The sequence below is a fragment of the Rattus norvegicus genome, chromosome 1, assembly GCF_036323735.1.
Source record: "Rattus norvegicus strain BN/NHsdMcwi chromosome 1, GRCr8, whole genome shotgun sequence".
Lineage (NCBI taxonomy): Eukaryota > Metazoa > Chordata > Mammalia > Rodentia > Muridae > Rattus > Rattus norvegicus.
This window is the reverse complement of record NC_086019.1, coordinates 97,153,315-97,171,050: the sequence shown is the minus strand read 5'-3', so window position 1 is coordinate 97,171,050 and position 17,736 is coordinate 97,153,315. Positions and strand designations below refer to the sequence as shown.

Sequence of the window (17,736 nt, the reverse complement as noted above, 5' to 3'; positions counted from 1 at the left end):
GACTCTGTGTGACTCTTGGTGGCCATGTTATTTAGCCATCCCTTTGTCTCCTTTGTGTAAACCTCAGTAATCACACGAAAGGCCTGAGTGCTCCTTGGACACCCACGCTCACGGCAGCACTAGTCACAGTAGCCACTCCAAAGGCCCACTGATGGGTCAGCAGGCGATCACAATATCTATACACACACAGTGGTTTATTCATCAGCCTTAAAAGGACTGAGGGGGGGCTGGGGATTTAGCTCAGTGGTAGAGCGCTTACCTAGGAAGCACAAGGCCCTGGGTTCAGTCCCCAGCTCCGAAAAAAAGAACCAAAAAAAAAAAAAAAAAGGACTGAGGGGCTGGAGGTACAGCTCAGCGGTAGAGTGTGCGCTTACCCTGTAAGAGGTCCCAGGTTCGATTCCCAGTGCCACAAGTATAATGAGGCTCTGGTAACCTTTGATACTAGTATTGGGGAAATAGAGGGAGGGGGAATCTCTCTGAGTTCCAGGCCAGTCTGGTCTACAGAGTGCATTTCAGACCTGCCAGGGTTTCATAGTGAGACCCTGTCTCATGAAACTCGGATGTGTAGACAACATGAAGGAAGACTATATGCCGGGTACAATAAGCCAGACACGGAATGGCAGGTAGTACAGGATTCCATTTGGTGAGGTTCCCAGAATAGTCCAACTGAGAGGCACAAAGAACAGAAGTCACTAGGAGCCACAGGAACAAGGAAAGGGACGTCACACTCTAATAGATACAGAGACGCCGGGTGTGGTGGCACACCCCTGTAATACCAGCACTTGAGAGAGTGAAGCAGGGGGATGGCCAGATGACCTGTCTGGATAAATGAATAAAAGCATGAGTGAATAGGGCCCGCTTGAGCAGTGCATGATGGGGGCGCGCTGGAGCTGGAGGGCGCTCCATGCCGCTGAGCCACACACTTAGAAACTGTCAACAAGATAATCGTACCTCACACACGTTTACCACAGCAAGAAATAGTTAAAACTGTATCTGATGGCAGCTAGACCTCAGCCCAATTTTGCTTTTCGTTTTCTTTTTTTTCTTTTTTTCTGGAGCTGGGGACTGAACTCAGGGCCTTGCGCTTGCTAGGCAAGCGCTCTACCACTGAGCTAAATCCCCAACCCCCCAATTTTGCTTTTCAATCAGGTTCCCTTTGAAGGCATTTACATATGCATGAAGCAAGGGGACCAACTGGCTCTCCTCTGTTTCCATGCCACTTGGGAAATTCCTCCTATGCTGGGCATGTGATTGAGAAAAGAGAAAGCCTGTGGAGAGAGTGAGGGGTGCTGGGCCCATCCTGCCACCCTCAGCTACTTCTGTGGGGAGCCCTGACGGACATTTAGCCTGGAGGTGACGTGGACTGGACACATGCATCTCACTCTACTGGCCCTGCAGGTTCTGCTGCCCCAGAGAAGGATGTGTGCGACCCAGGCTGTCAGCCTCCCCCTCCCCCGGCCCTCCTTCTTCCACCTCAGGCGGTCCTGTTCCTAAGTTTCTTTGTTTGTATTTCTGAAGCCTTGGAGGCAGGTCACACTGCATGACTGCCTAAGAGTCCCCAGAAGCCAGCACGCTTGAACAAACGAACAAACCTGCAATCCCAACATGCCAGAGACAGAGAGTTCAAGGCCAGCCTGAGGTAGACAGCAACAAGACCATGCCTCCACGAGCCAAAATGGCACTGCCAGGCTACTTCATGGGTTTTAGTGTGATCTCTCTCCAGGCAGGTTTATGCTGGGAGAGGAAATGATTAGCACAGAGGGCAAAAAGGAAGCTAAGCTGACACTCAGGAGGCTGAGGCAGGATGAACAAGCACCTCGAGCTCAAAACCAGCCTGACCTACAGCATGAGTGAAAGGCCATCTTGATCTACATAGTAACAACCTGTCTCAAAGGATAAACAAAAATAAGCTATCCCAGTGCCTGCTTGGAAGGCACACTGTAGACTATGCCCTCCATTCTCCAGCTGGGTCTCCTCCCCAGACAGGCCCTACTGGAAGGGAGCAGGACATCCTCTAGTACCTCAATCTGTGCCGGGCTGGTCCGCTGCACCATCTCTAATGACCCCAGTCCCTTAAGGCTGATTCTGGTTCCCACCAGGAGGAGTGATGTAGGGGTGATGAAGTTAAGATGAGGAAAAACAAGTTAACTGCCATGGCCCACATCTGTCATCCCAGCACTTGGGCTGAAGCAAGAGGATCCCAAGTTCCAGGCCAGCCTGGCCTACCAAACAAGCTTCGCCCCCAGCACTGTAGAAGAGGGCCGCTGGGAGTGCTCGGCCACCTCTGAAAGTGACAAAACCAGCAAAAACCGGCAGGCAAAACCGGCAGGCTCCCGGTCCCGCGTCACCTGACAACACTGAAATCGGCGAGCGAAGGCTTTGCAAACTTGACAGATGAAGCACAATATGAAAGTGCGGATGATAACAGTTAATTCCCTTTATCTGGGGTTCAGCTCTGTTCCGGCTCAGTTACCTGCAGCCAACTGTAATATGATAACCTGGCATGGAAATTTCCAGAAACAAGCAATTCGCAACATCTATCGAGTGGAATTGCTACCACTGCTCTATTTTATGGTTCCCTGTTAATCTTTGACTGTGTCCAATCTGCCTCACGGATACGGGAACAGAGATGGGAAGTCTTTATTTTGTCTCTCCTTCCTTCTCCTTTCCCGGTTCCCTTCATTTGTCCGCAATGCTGTGGGTCAAACCTAGAGCCTCGCACATGCTAGGCAAGTGTCCCACCCCTGAGCTGCATCCTCCGCCCTCGTACAGGCTTCAGGACTATCTACAGTTTCATACCTACATGTCTAGGAACATGTGCCCTTATGGATAGATCACTGTATTAGCTGATACAGTAATTGTAAAGGCTTCGCCTCCACTGGTTAAGGCAAGTTCCTGAATTCCTACCATTGAGAGATATTCACAGCCACACGCTGGAGCCACGCACCTGGAAAAGATTACTCATTAACTACAAGCCGCACTATGTACACGAGCCCTATTGGACCGAGATCACATGATGCCAGCTTTGAGTAAATCTCCTGACCAAGAAGTTACACAGCCATTCCTTCCTCCTTTATGGTTATGAGACTATAAATTGACCCCAGGGACTCCCCTCCAGTTGGCCAGTCAAGCCTTTAACAAACTCTGAGCCACACCCCAGCCCCTCACAGAAGGATTCTAGGCACTGCACTACCTCGAGCCACGCCCCCAGCCCCTGTGAGACTTGTAAGGCATTGATTGGCACTCGGAGGGTCAGCAGAAGACCTGAGCACAAGGCTCTTTTAAGCTGGGGACAGGTACCAGACTGTAAGGCTGCCCTGGAGGACACATACCTGCAGCTCTCTGAAAGGCATCCACGGCGCTCTCCAAGCCAGCCTCTGTCTGCCGGTTACAGCGGGTCCCAATCTGGGTGTACAGTGCCCCAATGTTGAAGAGAATGCTGGCCTTCTCCAACAGCAGGGTCTGCTGGCTGACCGGAACTCCAGTGAACGAGTCATACCTATAGAAAACGAATACGCTCTGATCATACACAGGACTTGGTTACTTATTGCCATTGCTGGGTACACAAGAACAGAAACTCACTGCTTACATGAAATTCAAAGATGCACAAACAACTGGGTTTTTGTTTCCAAGCAAGATAAGTCTGAATATATAGGACTTATACCTATCATCCCAGCACTCAGGAGGCTGAGGCCGGAGGACCATGAGTTTAAAGTCAGCCTGGGGGTACACAGATAGACCCTATCTCAAAAGGAAAAAAAAAAAATTCCTACAAGCCAGACTTGGTGGCACATGTCTAACATCCTGGGACTCTCTGAAGGCTGAGGCAGGAGGATTGTGATTTTGACAGTCTGAACCACCCAGCAAGAACCTGTCTCTTTTTATTTATTTTTTTTAAGATTTATTTATTTTATGTATATGAGTACACTGTAGCTGCCTTCAGAAGGGGGCATCAGATCCCATTACAGATGGCTGTGAGCCACCATGTGGTTGCTGGGATTTGAACTCAGGAACTCTGGAAGAGCAGTCAGTGCTCTTAACCGCTGAGCCATCTCTCCAGCCCAAGAACCTGTCTCAAGAAGCCAAATGTTCTGTTTTTAAATCTCTTTCTGGTTGGTACGCATCTATAATCACAGTACTAGCGCTGGAAAGACAGGAGGTTCACGGCCAGTGGGAGGTCAGTTTGATCTTGGGACTACATAGTGAAATCCTGTTTTAACAAAACAAAAATTCTATTTCTTTTTTGTGGCCCTTGTCACTAGGATCAAAGTCAATTCAAGCTTACACCCACGGCCACACCCTGAGTAAGAAAAGATTCTTCTCAAAAGAAAAAAATTGTCTCGTTTCTCTCTCGTTCCACCAGAGAGCCCCGGTTTCTCCCTAGCGACCGAGTGAGCACACACACAAAAGGCCTCTTTTCCATGGCTCGTTTGTTCTGAGAAACCATGGTCAGTTGCAGTCTCTAGGTCTTTACACAAACACCAATTTACAGACCCTCCCCACCCCTGGGACCCACTGGGCAAATGCCAGTCAGGATGAGGGCGTGCACAGCAGAGGGGGCCCCAGAGAGCACCTACCAGGTAAACAGGAGCCCCATGTGGCGGGTGGGCGGGAAAAACCTACTCTCCACAAAGCCCAACTGAATGAAGTATGACATGAGCAGTTCAACCCCTGCCTCATCCCTGCTGGGTGTTCGGCAGGCCTGAAAGGAGAGCAAGGAGCGAAGGTGAGCATCCCCAGGACCCATCCCTGAACACTCGAACAGACAGATGCCTTGCTGTGGGTATCACGAACTCTAGCAGAGGCTGCTTAGGGGGAAGAGACAAAGTCAGGAATCCTGGAACCCAGCTCCATGGGCAGGTCTCATGGCTGCTCTGGTTTTCTGGTATAGCAAGTGTAGTGGGTAATCCTCAAAGCCCCTCTCCGTGCCCAGCATCCCGGATTCTCCAGGGCTGATGTCAGAACCTATGTGAGCAAGGCTGACTCCCAGACTGCTACCCTTACCTGTCGCAGGTCCATAAGGTCTGCAATGTCATCCTCATACAAATAGCTATCTTCACTGTAATGTTCCAAAATAAAATCCTGTAAGGAAAAAAAAAAAAAGCCAAGGTGCCAGTCAATAGCTGAGTCTGCAACAGAGGGGGTCCTGGCACAAAAGAAAGTCAGTCAAGTTACAGATCTAGCCTGGTGCCTTGGTGCACACCTGTGATCCTGGCACTCGGGAAGCCGAGACAAGAGGGTTGTTAATGTGAGACAGCCCAAGCTACATGTTGAATATCAGGATAGCCTGGGCTACATGCAGTATGAGAGTCTACCTTAAAGATCCCAAAACAAAGAGGGTTGGAGAGATGGTTCAGTGGTTAAGTGTGTGTACTGCTCTTGAAGGGGACACAAGTTTACTTCTCAGAACCCATGTCAGGTGGACCAAAAGGTTCTTGTCCACCTCCACAGGAACGGAGGCCTCTAGTGTCCTCAAGTTCACAAGTCCCTCCCCTTAAAAATATTTTTTAATGCAAAGGGGAAAAGGAGGAAATGTCTATGTAATAGTTAAGTGACGATATGTTAACTACTTCTGACAGACCAGCAAGGGCTCAGACCCTCCACCTTTATGCTGCTTCAGTACCTGAACACATGATCTTCTAAGCCAAGGAGATCTGGGCCTTGGGACGTCTAGATATGGTGAGAACCTTTATGAGAACAACTCTGGTGATTAGACATCTCAGTGCAACCCTTAAGTTGAATGCACAACAACCTACTGTTTGACAACTGCTCTGAGTTCATGTGGTCATTCAACAAACACCGGTGCATGCATACTATCTGCCAGGTGCTGTTTGAAGATCCTTCCCCTTCACTGGGACCATACTGACAGAGAAAATGAGCAAGCACAACAGTCTTTTTTTTTTTTTTAAAGATTTATTTATTTATTATATATAAGTACACTGTAGCTGTCTTCAGATACACCAGAAGAGGGCATCAGATCTCTTTACAGATGGTTGTGAGCCACCATGTGGTTGCTGGGAATTGAACTCATGACCTCTGGAAGAGCAGTCGGGCGCTCTTAACCGCTGAGCCATCTCTCCAGCCCCAACAAGCACAACAGTCTTAACGGTTATACACAAGTTGTATAAATATCCCATACCAAAATGCTTGGGATGGTTAATGCCTCTGACTTCAGACTTTTCCAGATCTCAGATGAGTTATATAAACACACACACTATATTTGGAACCTGAATCTAAACTTGAAATTTATTCATGGATATTTTTTCCTTCTTAAAAGTTTTATAGCCAGGCCTTTAATCCCAGCACTCAAGAGGCAAGTGGATCTCTGAGTTTGAAGCTGGCCTGAGTTACAGAATGAGTTAAAGACAGCCAGGGTTATATAGAGAAACCCTGCCTTGAAGAAAAGAAAAAAGAAAAGAAAAAAAGATATTTATTTGATGGGTATGAGTACTTGTCTACATGTATCTATACATGCATGCTAGTGCACAAGGAGGCCAGAAGAGGGCGCTGTATCCACTGGAACTGCAGTTACAAATAGTTCCTAGCCACCATTTGCTGGGAACTGGGCCAGGGTTTTCCACAAGAGCAGCCAGTACTCACCACCCCTGAGACATCCCTCCAGCTCCTGACCCTATTTTATACATGTAGACCGAGGGTGATCTACCTTCACAATACATTTTAAGAAATTTAGTACAGGGCATTTGTGATGTGGAATTTTCCACTTACTGTATCACTATTCAAAACACGAAATCTGCAGTATTGGGGTTTTCAGATAGGGAGGCACTCACCCTGAATTTGATGTTAGGGATTACAGAGAAAACAATCTAAGAGAGTCACATACATGGTAGATGTTCCTAGGTACTTCTCCATAAGGGCTACATGGAAATTAACGACAGATCAAGGACCACGTTTTCCCAAATCTTTGTGAGGAAGGTATTTTATTTTATCTACTTATCTACCTATTTATTTATATCGCTTATTATTTGTGTGTGTGTATGGTGTGTGTGTGTGTGTGTGTGTGTGTGTGTGTGTGTGTGTGTGTGTGTGTGTGTTTGATCCAGTCTTGCTATGTAGCCCAGGCTGGCCTCCAGTTCATGATCCTCCTGCCTCTGCCTCCTGAGTGCTGAGACTACAGACATATGCCCCCACCCCAGGCCTATTTCTATATATGTGGTTCTTGAAAAGCCCCTCAGTCTTTTCTGTGTATCAGGCACAGACACACACACACCCTTGGACAGACATAGGATACACCTATACCGGCTCTACACAGATGAGTACTGAATAACTTAGGCGTGCTCATCTTTAAATGTGGCAATACAGCAGCCATTTTCATGGGCCATTAAACACCTACGGCAAGACCTCTAATGGGTCTATAATCCTCCAACGCAAAGTATTATTCAAGCATTCAACAAATAAACTGCACAGTTCCTCACCAGTGCAAGCCAAGACTTCTACCTACTTCCCAGGTTCGCTGTTTGTTTGTTTTTTAAAACAGGTCTTTCGATGTAGCTCTGGCCATCCTGGAACTCTGTAGACCAGGCTGGCCTTGAACCCACAGAGATCCACCTGCCTCTGCTCCTGAATGCAGAAATTAAAGGCCTGTGACACCGTGCCCATCCCCCAGGTTTTTTTTTAATTCACTTTTTAAAAGAAGTATATGCAGGGGTGTGTTGTGCGGGTACGCTCCCTATGAGTGCAGGTAACCTCAGAGGCTAGAGGTGTTCGGTTTCCAGGAGCTGGAGTTACAGGCTGTTGGAAGCTGCTCAATGTGGGTGCTGGGAACCAAACTGCGTCCTCTGCAAAAGGAGTACTAGATCTTAGCCACGGAGCCATCTTGTTGGCCTCATGTGAGCAAAAAACAGAGCTTCAGAAGTTAAGGTCATCAACTACATAGTGAGTTCAAAGTTAGCCTGAAACTCAGCAGAGAGAGAGAGAGAGACAGACAGACAGACAGACAGACAGACAGATTACACTTCAAAGATTGAGAAACTTCATGTTCCTCTCATAAAAATCAAACAGGATTTGTGATAGAATTCTAAATGTTTTCCCGGCTTCTTATTTTTGAACCAAATCTCACTAGGTAGCCCAAGCTAGCCTAGAACCCATGGTCCTCCTGCTTCAACCCCTGGAGTGCTGGGACACCTCACCACAGCGGCTGTCTCTGACCTTGAAAATCCCATAAATGAGAGCTGATGAATGTACCCCACTGTGAAGACTTCGGTTCGCATCCCAAGCACCCATGTAAACATTTGAACTACGATGGATGCCTGGAACCCCAATGCCTGCTGAAGAGGCAGGATTAACCAGATACCAGGGTGCACTGGCCCGATACTCTAAGGGACAAAGAAAGCAAAGGCATCTGCCATTGAGGCTGCTCTTTACCACTGCCTGAGCAGTCTGTAGCCAAGAAATTAAGGGAAATGACATAAACATTTAAAGCAAGGTAGAAAATTCTTTTGGGGGAAAAAAGATATTTATAAAACCCAAGAACACTAACTGCAAAATAACTGAATTAGTAAGAATTTACTAATGTAACCTAAAAGTTAACATCGAAGTTGGAGGGAGAGGCAGGCCCGAGAGATGGCTGTTAAGAGAGTTAAGAAACCATGGCTGTTCTTCTAAGAGGACCTGGGTTCAATTCCCGGTGCCCACATGGTGGCTGTCAACCATCTGTAACTAGAGTTCTAGAGGATCTGATGCCCTCCCCTGCCCTCCATGGGCAGCAGGCATACACATGGGGCACGGGCGCAGACATAGATGTGGACAGAAGACCCATGCCGGAAATCAAAATGACTCTTAAGACAATGGGTCAAAAGGCTGGGGAGTGGCTCAGTGGACAAAATACTTGCTGCATAAGCATCAGGACTTGAGTTTGCATGCCCAGCACCCACATAAAAGATGGGGCTATGGTGCATGCCTGGAACCCCGATGCCTGGGGGAGAGGCCCGGATAACCAGATACTGGGGTTCGCTGGTCTGCTACTCTGAAAAAAACACAAACCAAACCAAAAACAGGTTGAATGAGATCCAGGTTCAAAGAGAGATTCTGTCTCAAAACAATAAGGTGGTTTGCAGAAGACCAGAGCAGGGACTTCCCAGGCCCAGTGCACTCATGAACCCTGGGAAGCTATGGTTGTCTGCATAAGACCTGCACAAGGTCAAGACAGTCACCACTGCAGCACGTGTAGGGGTTGGGGGTGGGGAGGTGGGGCTCATAAGCTCCCACCACTAACTGAGAAGCTCTTAACAGTTGATGGCTTCTGGTGGGGGGTGTGTGAGAGATTGATTTTCTTTAAGGGTGTGGCCCCTAGTAGAACTACCATGATCCTGTGGGTGGCCCCACATCCCTGAGTATATGGGCAGCTCAGATGGAATTTGGTGCATTATAAAAATAAAGGCATAAACTTGGGAAGTGGGAGGAGAGTGGCGGGAAAGGGTCTGAGAGGAGTTGAGAGACACAGGAGGGTGAATATGGTCAAAAAACAATGCATGAATATATGAAATACTCCAAGAGTTAATAAAAATATTATATTAAAAAATAAGGTGGAGACTGACAGAGGAAGATACCCCGACTTTAACCTCTGCTCTCTACACATGTATGCACAGGTAAGCACACCTGCAAAAACACATATACAAACAAACACATAAAAAAAAAACTTAAAGTCAAAAATGAAAAATTAAGGGCTGGAGAGATGGCTCAGTGGTTAGGAGTGCTGACTGCTCTTCCAGGGGTCCTGAGTTCGGATCCCAGCAACCACATGGTGGCTCACAACCATCTGTGGTGGAATCTGATGCCCTCTTCTGGTGTGTCTGAAGACAGCGACAGTGTACTCACTCATATATAATAAAAAAATCTAATAGTACTAGAAAAAAAATGAAAAATTAAAATCAACATTTTGAGAGAATCTTGACAAAACATTAAAGCAAATATTCAGGGCAACCAGGTGTGGTAGCATGCACCTGCAATCCTAGCAACCAGGTGTGGTAGTGTGCACCTGTAATCGTAGCAGCCAGGTGTGTGGTATTGTACACCTGCAATCCCAGCAGCCAGGTGTGTGGTAGTGTGCACCTGCAATCCCAGCAGTCAGGTGTGTGGTAGCCTGCACCTGTAATCTTAGCAGACAGGTGTAGCAGCACACACCTGTAATCCTAGTTCAGAGGCTGAGGCAGGAGGATGGAGCAGCTACATACTGTCTCAAATGAAAATAAAATCAAAACTAGCTGCTAGAAATGTAGTCCACTGCGCTTGCCTAGCCACTGTGAAGCCTTGGGTCCAATCTCTAACACTGCTAAAACATAAAGTTAAAAAAGTTAGATGAGGTGGCACACTTGAGAACCAGGAGTTCAAGGCCAGCCTGACCACATATGACCCTACATAAAAATCCAAATCAAATCAAACCAAACAAATCCTTGAACTGCTCAGAAGAGGAATTTATTTTAATAGCACCTCCCAACCCCCCATTTCCTAATGCTGGATGGTGGGAATAGTGTCCAGGGTCTTACACAGGCCAGCCCTATTCACTGAGGTACACTCTCCAGGCCTAGTGGTGTGTGCTAAGGACTATGGCTACTTTAAAGTATCAGTCCTTAAATAGAGCGAATCACACCATGACGCTTGCCTGACCTAACATTCCAAGGAAACACAGGCCAGGTCTGAAATGGAACTCTCCAGATCAAGTTCACTCGGCCACTCCTCCGGTGACTGCGTTTCTCTCAAGCATAAATGTGGGATGGAGAAAATTAAAAGTTTGCTAACTGGTCTCATTTTTGCATGCCTGACATCTGCAGGCTCCCTTTTAGGCTAAAATGACATGGTCGGAAACCTCAGCTGAGCAATGGTTTTTTTTTTTTTTTTTACTCGCTTTAATGTGGAATTTGGCATGTGACCTATTTGGATCTCTACTGAAGCCATAAATCCCCAGGTTTCTATGACATGAATCTCCTTTAAAAATGCCTGCATTCTTGTAACTCTGGAGCTAAGCTACACCCACTCCTACCTGCCCTTCTCCAACTGGAGTACACCCCTCTCACAGAGATGTGGCCTGGATTTGAACAGACCAGAGCAGAAGTTTTTAAAAAAGAAGAAAAAGAAAAGAAAACAAAAAACTAGGGTCTGGGTGTGGTGGCACATGCCTTTAGTCCCAGCACTGGGGAGGCAAAGTCAGGTAGGTGTATCTTTGAGTTTGAGGCTAGCCTGGTCTACAGTGTGAGTTGTTCCAGGACAGTCAATGCTACAGAGAAACCCTGTCTTGGTGTGTGCTTGGGGGTTGGGCTGGAGACATGACTTAGTGGCTAAGAGTTGCTCTTGCTGAGGACCTGGGTTCATTTTCCAGCACCCACACGGCAGTGGCTTACAACCATCATTAACGCTAATTCCAGGGTATATACCACCCTCTCCTGGCTCCTTCTGGTACTGCATGCACATGCTGCACATACACATATGCAGGCAAACATCCATACACACAATAATAACAACCACACTAATAATAATAAACAAATAATGATTTAAATGTCCCTGGTTAGGGCTTATTTATATCGAGAGATGACAGTCTCTGCTTAAGAACAGAGGACAAGGGGTTGGGGATTTAGCTCAGTGGTAGAGCGCTTGCCTAGGAAGTGCAAGGCCCTGGGTTCGGTCCCCAGCTCCGAAAAAAAGAACCAAAAAAAAAAAAAAAAAAAAAAAAAAAAACCAGAGGACAAAGACATAACTTTTCAAAGTATCAACCAACATTTTGAGAAGTCAGTGATGACCCAAGGTTCAAACTATTTACTGCCCTTACAGAGGATCTGGGTAGGTTAGCACAAACATTAGCCAGCCTTCAGCTGCCTGGAACCCGGTTCCATGGGATCCTATCCCTCTGGTCTCCAAAGGCTGCATAAGATAGTTCCAGCTTGGGCTACACAGTAAGAATGGCTCAATGAAAAAGAATAGCAAGGTAGTATAGAGGGTAAAGGTGCCTGCTGCCAAGCCTGATGACCTGAGTTCTATTCCTGGGACCCGAGTGATGCAAGGAAGGAGAGAACCAACTGCAAATTCTTCTCTGAATTCTATACACCCATAAAGGATTACATATCTGTAAATACACACACACACTCACACACTCACACACACACACACACACTCACACTCACACACACACTCATACACAGAGAGGGGGAGAGAAAGATACCTGCACACACATGCACATATCCACACATAAATGAATGTAATTTTTTTTAAATAAAGACACAACATAGGGTATAATCTGTCTCTGTCGGGCACACAAAAGGAGTTACAAAGTCACCAAAGACAGGCTAAGAATATAGGTCACTGGAGAGCACTTTCCCCGCATGCACAAGGTCCTGAGTTCCACCCCAGCACAATAAAAGGGACAGACAGGGTGTCAGAGGCCACCAGAGAAGACAGCAAGATTTTCAGAGGAGCAAATACACAAAATCTTCCTTGTAAGTGGCCCAAGTGAGGTCTCAGGGTCACCTTGCAGACGTCAATTGACATTTGAGTCATGGCGCCTAAAGGCGCTGCAAAGAATATGTCATTTCATTCCCCTCCCTGGCCCAGCGCCCACTGTTTGAGACGTACCTTGAAGACGATGGAAAAGTCAACTTCTTTGGTTTCCTTCAGGCCGAGAGGAATCAGAGGAATGGTGAAGGCTTCCCTATAAAGAACACACAGGGGTCCTGAACGGCCTGCCCCGTACAGTCCCTCTGCAACCCAGGCCTGGCCTCTAACAGCCCAACTCCCAACCTCTAGGTCAGCCAGCACCCCTTCCTTCTCTCTGAATACTGGCTCCCAAAATCCTTTTTTTTTTTTTAAAGATTTATTTATTATATATAAGTACACTGTTGCTATCTTCAGACACACCAGAAGAGGGCATCAGATCCCATTACAGATGGTTGTGAGCCACCATGTGGTTGCTGGGATTTGAACTCAGGTCCCCTGGAAGAGCAGTCAGTGCTCTTAACCACTGAGCCATCTCTCCAGCCCCCAAAATATTTTTTAAAGAAGATTTATTTATTTATTTTTATATGAGTACACTATAGCCATCCGCAGACACACTGGAAGAGGGCATCGGATTCCCATTACAGATGGCTGTCAGCCACCATGTGGTTGCTGGGAATTGAACCCAGGACCTCTGGAAGAGCAGTCAGTGCTCTTAACCGCTGAGCCATTTCTCCAGCCCAGGCTCCCAGCATCTTAAGATGACATGACAGCTTAACTCAATGAAGCCCTACTGTGTTGGTCTAATTCATTTCAGTTGCTAGGGTTACTATTAGGGCTGCCCGTGTGCACAAGGCCCATGTTTGCTGCTCCCTCCCTGGGTGCATGCAGCTTTGCTGCACTGGGCCTCCCTCTAGACTACAACCACCGTACCGTCCACTCCTCACCACAGCACCCTTCCCTGCCCTCAACATCTCCTATGAGAGAACCCGGGGCTTTCAAGGCTCTCTTCTTTTAGGGGCACATCATGCCATATATCTTATTGCACACATCCCCAGAGGCCACTGAGTCACCTCACAGGTTGACCTGCGAATGCTCCCAGGACCTACATTCCTAAGGGTAGGGCCAGAAGGAAGTGCTGGGTTCTGCAAATAGGGATTTAGCTCTTTGACCTGTAACAAGAGACCTCCATGGGCTGCTGAGCCCAGCCCCAGAGAGCAGGCCAGGAATGCTGGGCAGGGTTGAGTGGACCATAGCTGAAAGCTGACACTGACTCTGTGGCACACCGGTGCTAAAGGCAGGTGAGACCCAACCCAGGTAGGTATGTGGCCTCCCCAGAGCCTGCCGGGAAGACTGGACCCTGGGGGAAGCTAAGTCTCGCTCTTATTCTTCCAAGTCCTGGAGTCGTCCTGCACCCAGTGATTGGCCCAGTGAGAAGAGGAAGCTGAAGACCCAACCCCAGGCTGGCACTAACATGTCCTCTGGGGACTGAGCCTCTCTGAGTTTTCTCATTTGCATAGTGAGATGCTGTCTTTTCTGCCCACCTCACCGAAGTGCTCAGATCTAAGGTACCAAGAAAGAGACAATTCATTTGGAAAATAATACAAGGTGTCACTTGGAATCCTCATGTGTCCCTACTTTTCCCAGTGACACAGGAGACTAATTGAAGCCACCGTGAGGAGTGGTCACCCGGGGCTGAAAGCCCCCTACTCTGTTGAAGGACAACCCCCACCCCCACCTCTTCAGCACAGCTAACAGGAGACCAGACTGTGCACAGTGCCTGTGCATACTACCTTGCCTGGAATGTTTGAGCCTCTTAGCCCTGACAGACAAAACACTGGAATCTAATAGCAGAGCACAGGCTGAGAGAACTCTGTGGAGGGAGTGGGGGTGGGATCTGTAGGTTTTGTTTGTTCTCACTGGTTTTTTGAAACTGCATTGGGAGCCCATAGGTGAGCCTGACAAGCACAGATGTCACTGGCTAAAGATCTAGCAGGGTTCCAGGCATGCGGACTTGTGTCCACCTTTGAGAAAAGCCCCAGGTGACATACAGAGGATTAGTATTGGGAAATGCACATTCCAAGGTGACTCAAAATTCTAGGAAGCCATTTCTTGTTTCCACTTAGGCTTACCCACTTCTTGAGACAGCACAGCCTCCCCGTGCAGAAACCACTTCCTTGAGGCATTTTCTTTTTATTTTAGTTTTGCTCTACCACTCACTATCCCTCCTAAGCAGGGGCTCTACCACTGAGCCACACCCCCAGCCCCTCACTGGGGGATTCTAGGCAGGGGCTCTACCATTGAGCTACACCACCTGCCCATTTTAATTTTACTTTGCTAAAGTATCTAGTTATATAACCCAGGCTGGCCTCAAACTCATGATCCCCCTGTCTCAGCTTATCAGACCCTGTTAGGTATTTCTTCTTAAAAATGGGCATTTCTGCACTAGCTCCCCCACCCCATGGTTCACATACAGTGAGCAGAGGAATCTCTGGGTTTTCCTGAGGGCCAATACTCCCCCACAAAGAATGGTTTTGAATCTCAGCATTCATTTCTCAAATATTTAGCAGGGTCCATTTCTGAAGAATCCCTTCTATGGGAATTCGGAAGAGCCCCCTACTTTTCATGATATATGTACATGAAATCAGTTTATGCTTTTTTGGTATTTAATTCACAGTCTAGTCCTCACAGGCTTACCCCTTTTACCCCAGTTCAGTGTGGCATCCTGGATGCAGACGCACTCTCGTGCTCAGGGGGTATCTGGAAGGCACTAGCTTACTCACTCGGTGCCTTGGTACACTCCCACGGAGATGTTGAGCCCCTCCAGCTCTTCCTTCAGCATCTGCAGGTCTGAGTTGACAAAGCTCAGCTCCAGGCGAACCTGTTCCCGCACCTTCTGGTTCGTGGTGACTCTGGAGAGAGAGGGCGCAGGGGGAGACTTTCAGCCAGTGTCCTTGCTGAGCAATCTTTACAAGGAATCTCAGGGGGTGACTATCAGATGAGCTATCTCAGAGACCCTGGGTACCGATGGCATCCTGACCACACCAGCCAGCAAATGCACATAAGATGTGACTGGCAACACCGGCATACTATTCAGCATGAATCCTTAGAGGAATGAGCCTTAAGAAGACCCAAACATGAACCAAAAATTCCTGCTCTCCACCACCCACTAAACAGGTCACAAATTTATCTCCTAAACACTTGGGAGGCAGAGACAGAAGAGTTTCAGGCCAGCCTGGGCTACGGAGTGTGGCTGTCTCTCCAAAAAGCAAATCAACAGACCACGAATGAGGCACAAGGTTGGAGAGATGGCTCAGTGGTTAAGAGCATGCACTGTTCTGGCAGGGGACCCAGGTTGGGTTCCCAGCACTCATGGCCGATGCCTCACAGCTCTCTGTCCCAAGAGCGTCAATCCGTAAAAGCTGACGGGCAACAAAATGTTTACTGGTGAAAGACCCATTGCTCCCCTCTTCTGAACAAAGCCAACACAGTCCTATTAAGATTTTATTTATTTATTTTTCTTCCTTTCCCGGGTGCTAGGGATGGACCCAGGGTTTTGTACACGCTGGGAAAGTTCTGTATCTCTGAGGTGTACTCTCAACCCGAAGAACTTCTTTCCCTCCCTCCCTCTCTTCTTTCCTTCCTTCCTCACCATCCTAAGTGCTGAGATCACAGGCTGAGTTACCAAGCCCAGCTTAATAACCCCAGTGGGAGAGTAAGGCACTGAGACCTAGCACAGAAAGAAAGGGAGCAGGAGGAGGAAGGGAAGGAGAAAAGGAGGGAGGGAGGGAGAAAGGGAGGGGGAAGGGGGGGTCCTAAAATGTATATAGAGCTGCAGAGAACCAAGAAGAGCCAAACGATTTTGAGAAAGAAAAGCAAAGTTGGAGGACACGGTCTATCTGACTAAAAACACCACTACAGTCAGGCAGGCGGTGGTGGCTCACACCTTTGAGCCCAGCACTCAGGAAGCAGTAGCAGGTAGATCTGAGTTTGAGGCCAGCCTGGTTTGCAGTTCTAGAATCACCAGGGCTCCACAGAGAAACCCTGTCTCAGGGAAACAAACAAACAAAACAAAACAAAAACCAATCGGGTCACTATAAATAAAGCGAGAGCAATCGGCACAGTTCAGAACTGATTAGCATGAAGCCGGAGACTGGAAAAAGAACAGACAGTGCAGAGATGTATCTGAACATTCACGGTCAATTGATGTTGATAAAAATGTTAAGACAGCAGGGGTAGGAGCGGGGACAAGCACTTAGTAAACTACGCTGAAGCCATTAGACTTCCATTAGATGTTGGCAGCCAGGAAGGTGTGAGGGGCCAGGACCGAGGGGGGGGGCGGGGGCGGGGGCGGGTGTATTTCCAGGACTCTTTGACCTTTGGGCACAAAGATGACTCAGAAATCAGTCCCAAGGTTTGAGTTTTTCCTTGAACAGGTGAGGTGTTTTTCCATTGGTGGAAAAAGCTTTCTCAAATATGGTGCACCTAGGCAAGATGGTGGGTATTCCCGACTGTCTCTGGGCCACGCTAGAGGCTGGACAAATCTAGAACCATCTGGCCCTGGTCAGGGAGCAAGGATGGAGGCTTAGGTTTGTCGGTTCCTTTGCTCTGTACCGAGACTGCTTCTCTGACCAAACCGTTTCTATGTTCCTTCTTAGAGGCACGTGTCCTTTCTAAAGTAGTGATCCAGTGTGCGTCTCTGAGGCTGCTGTGGCCTGGCAACTGAACCATGTCTGAGAAGCATCAGGCAAAGAGTGTTCTGGCCCTTTCCTAGTCAGAAAAATCACACCACCGCTACCATGACTACCCATGACCTGCGTCAAGAGGATAGGAGTCAGCTCTGTCAGGTGCTCACAAAGAGCATGCGCAGTGAGGTTCTCACAAAGAGCATGCGCGTTCGGCAAAAGCTATTCGGAATGAGATCCCAGAGTCGCGTTTTTGGATGAGTCAAGTCACAAGCATAAACAGGGACAGGCAGGCCACAACTAAGTAATTCCTACAACTACTGAACACATGTTTTCCTGCAACTTGGAGCCTCTGGGGTCTTTCTTTTCTTCACGTCAGGGTCTCACATATCACAGCCCAGCCTTACACTTGGCCTTGTCTACTCCGCAAAGTTCCCATCTCACAATGGCTCCTCTACCTCAAGTTCAAAAGGATCACTTTGGTATGGAGGGGAGGTACTTCCTAAAAGTTGGTGTGTTGAAGGTCTCTAAGTAGTACGCAAAATAAGGGATTGGAAGAAGTAGCCGGATCATGAGGGTCTTAACTTCATCAACGTTAACCTGCGAATGGATT

At 47.8% G+C, this 17,736-nt stretch overlaps 1 protein-coding gene across 1 annotated transcript in view; it reads right to left on the bottom strand.

Moving 5' to 3' along the window:
* The window catches only part of Rhpn2 (rhophilin, Rho GTPase binding protein 2), a 60,750-nt gene that overhangs the window by 17,753 nt on the left and 25,261 nt on the right, over window positions 1-17,736 (bottom strand). Inside the window, exons 3-7 of the mRNA NM_001107505.2 lie at window positions 15,222-15,350; window positions 12,580-12,655; window positions 5,005-5,082; window positions 4,578-4,702; window positions 3,333-3,499 (exon numbers count right to left, since the gene is read on the bottom strand). Of these exons, the coding sequence (NP_001100975.1) occupies window positions 3,333-3,499; window positions 4,578-4,702; window positions 5,005-5,082; window positions 12,580-12,655; window positions 15,222-15,350 (575 nt within the window). The remainder of the gene's footprint in view (window positions 1-3,332; window positions 3,500-4,577; window positions 4,703-5,004; window positions 5,083-12,579; window positions 12,656-15,221; window positions 15,351-17,736) is intronic.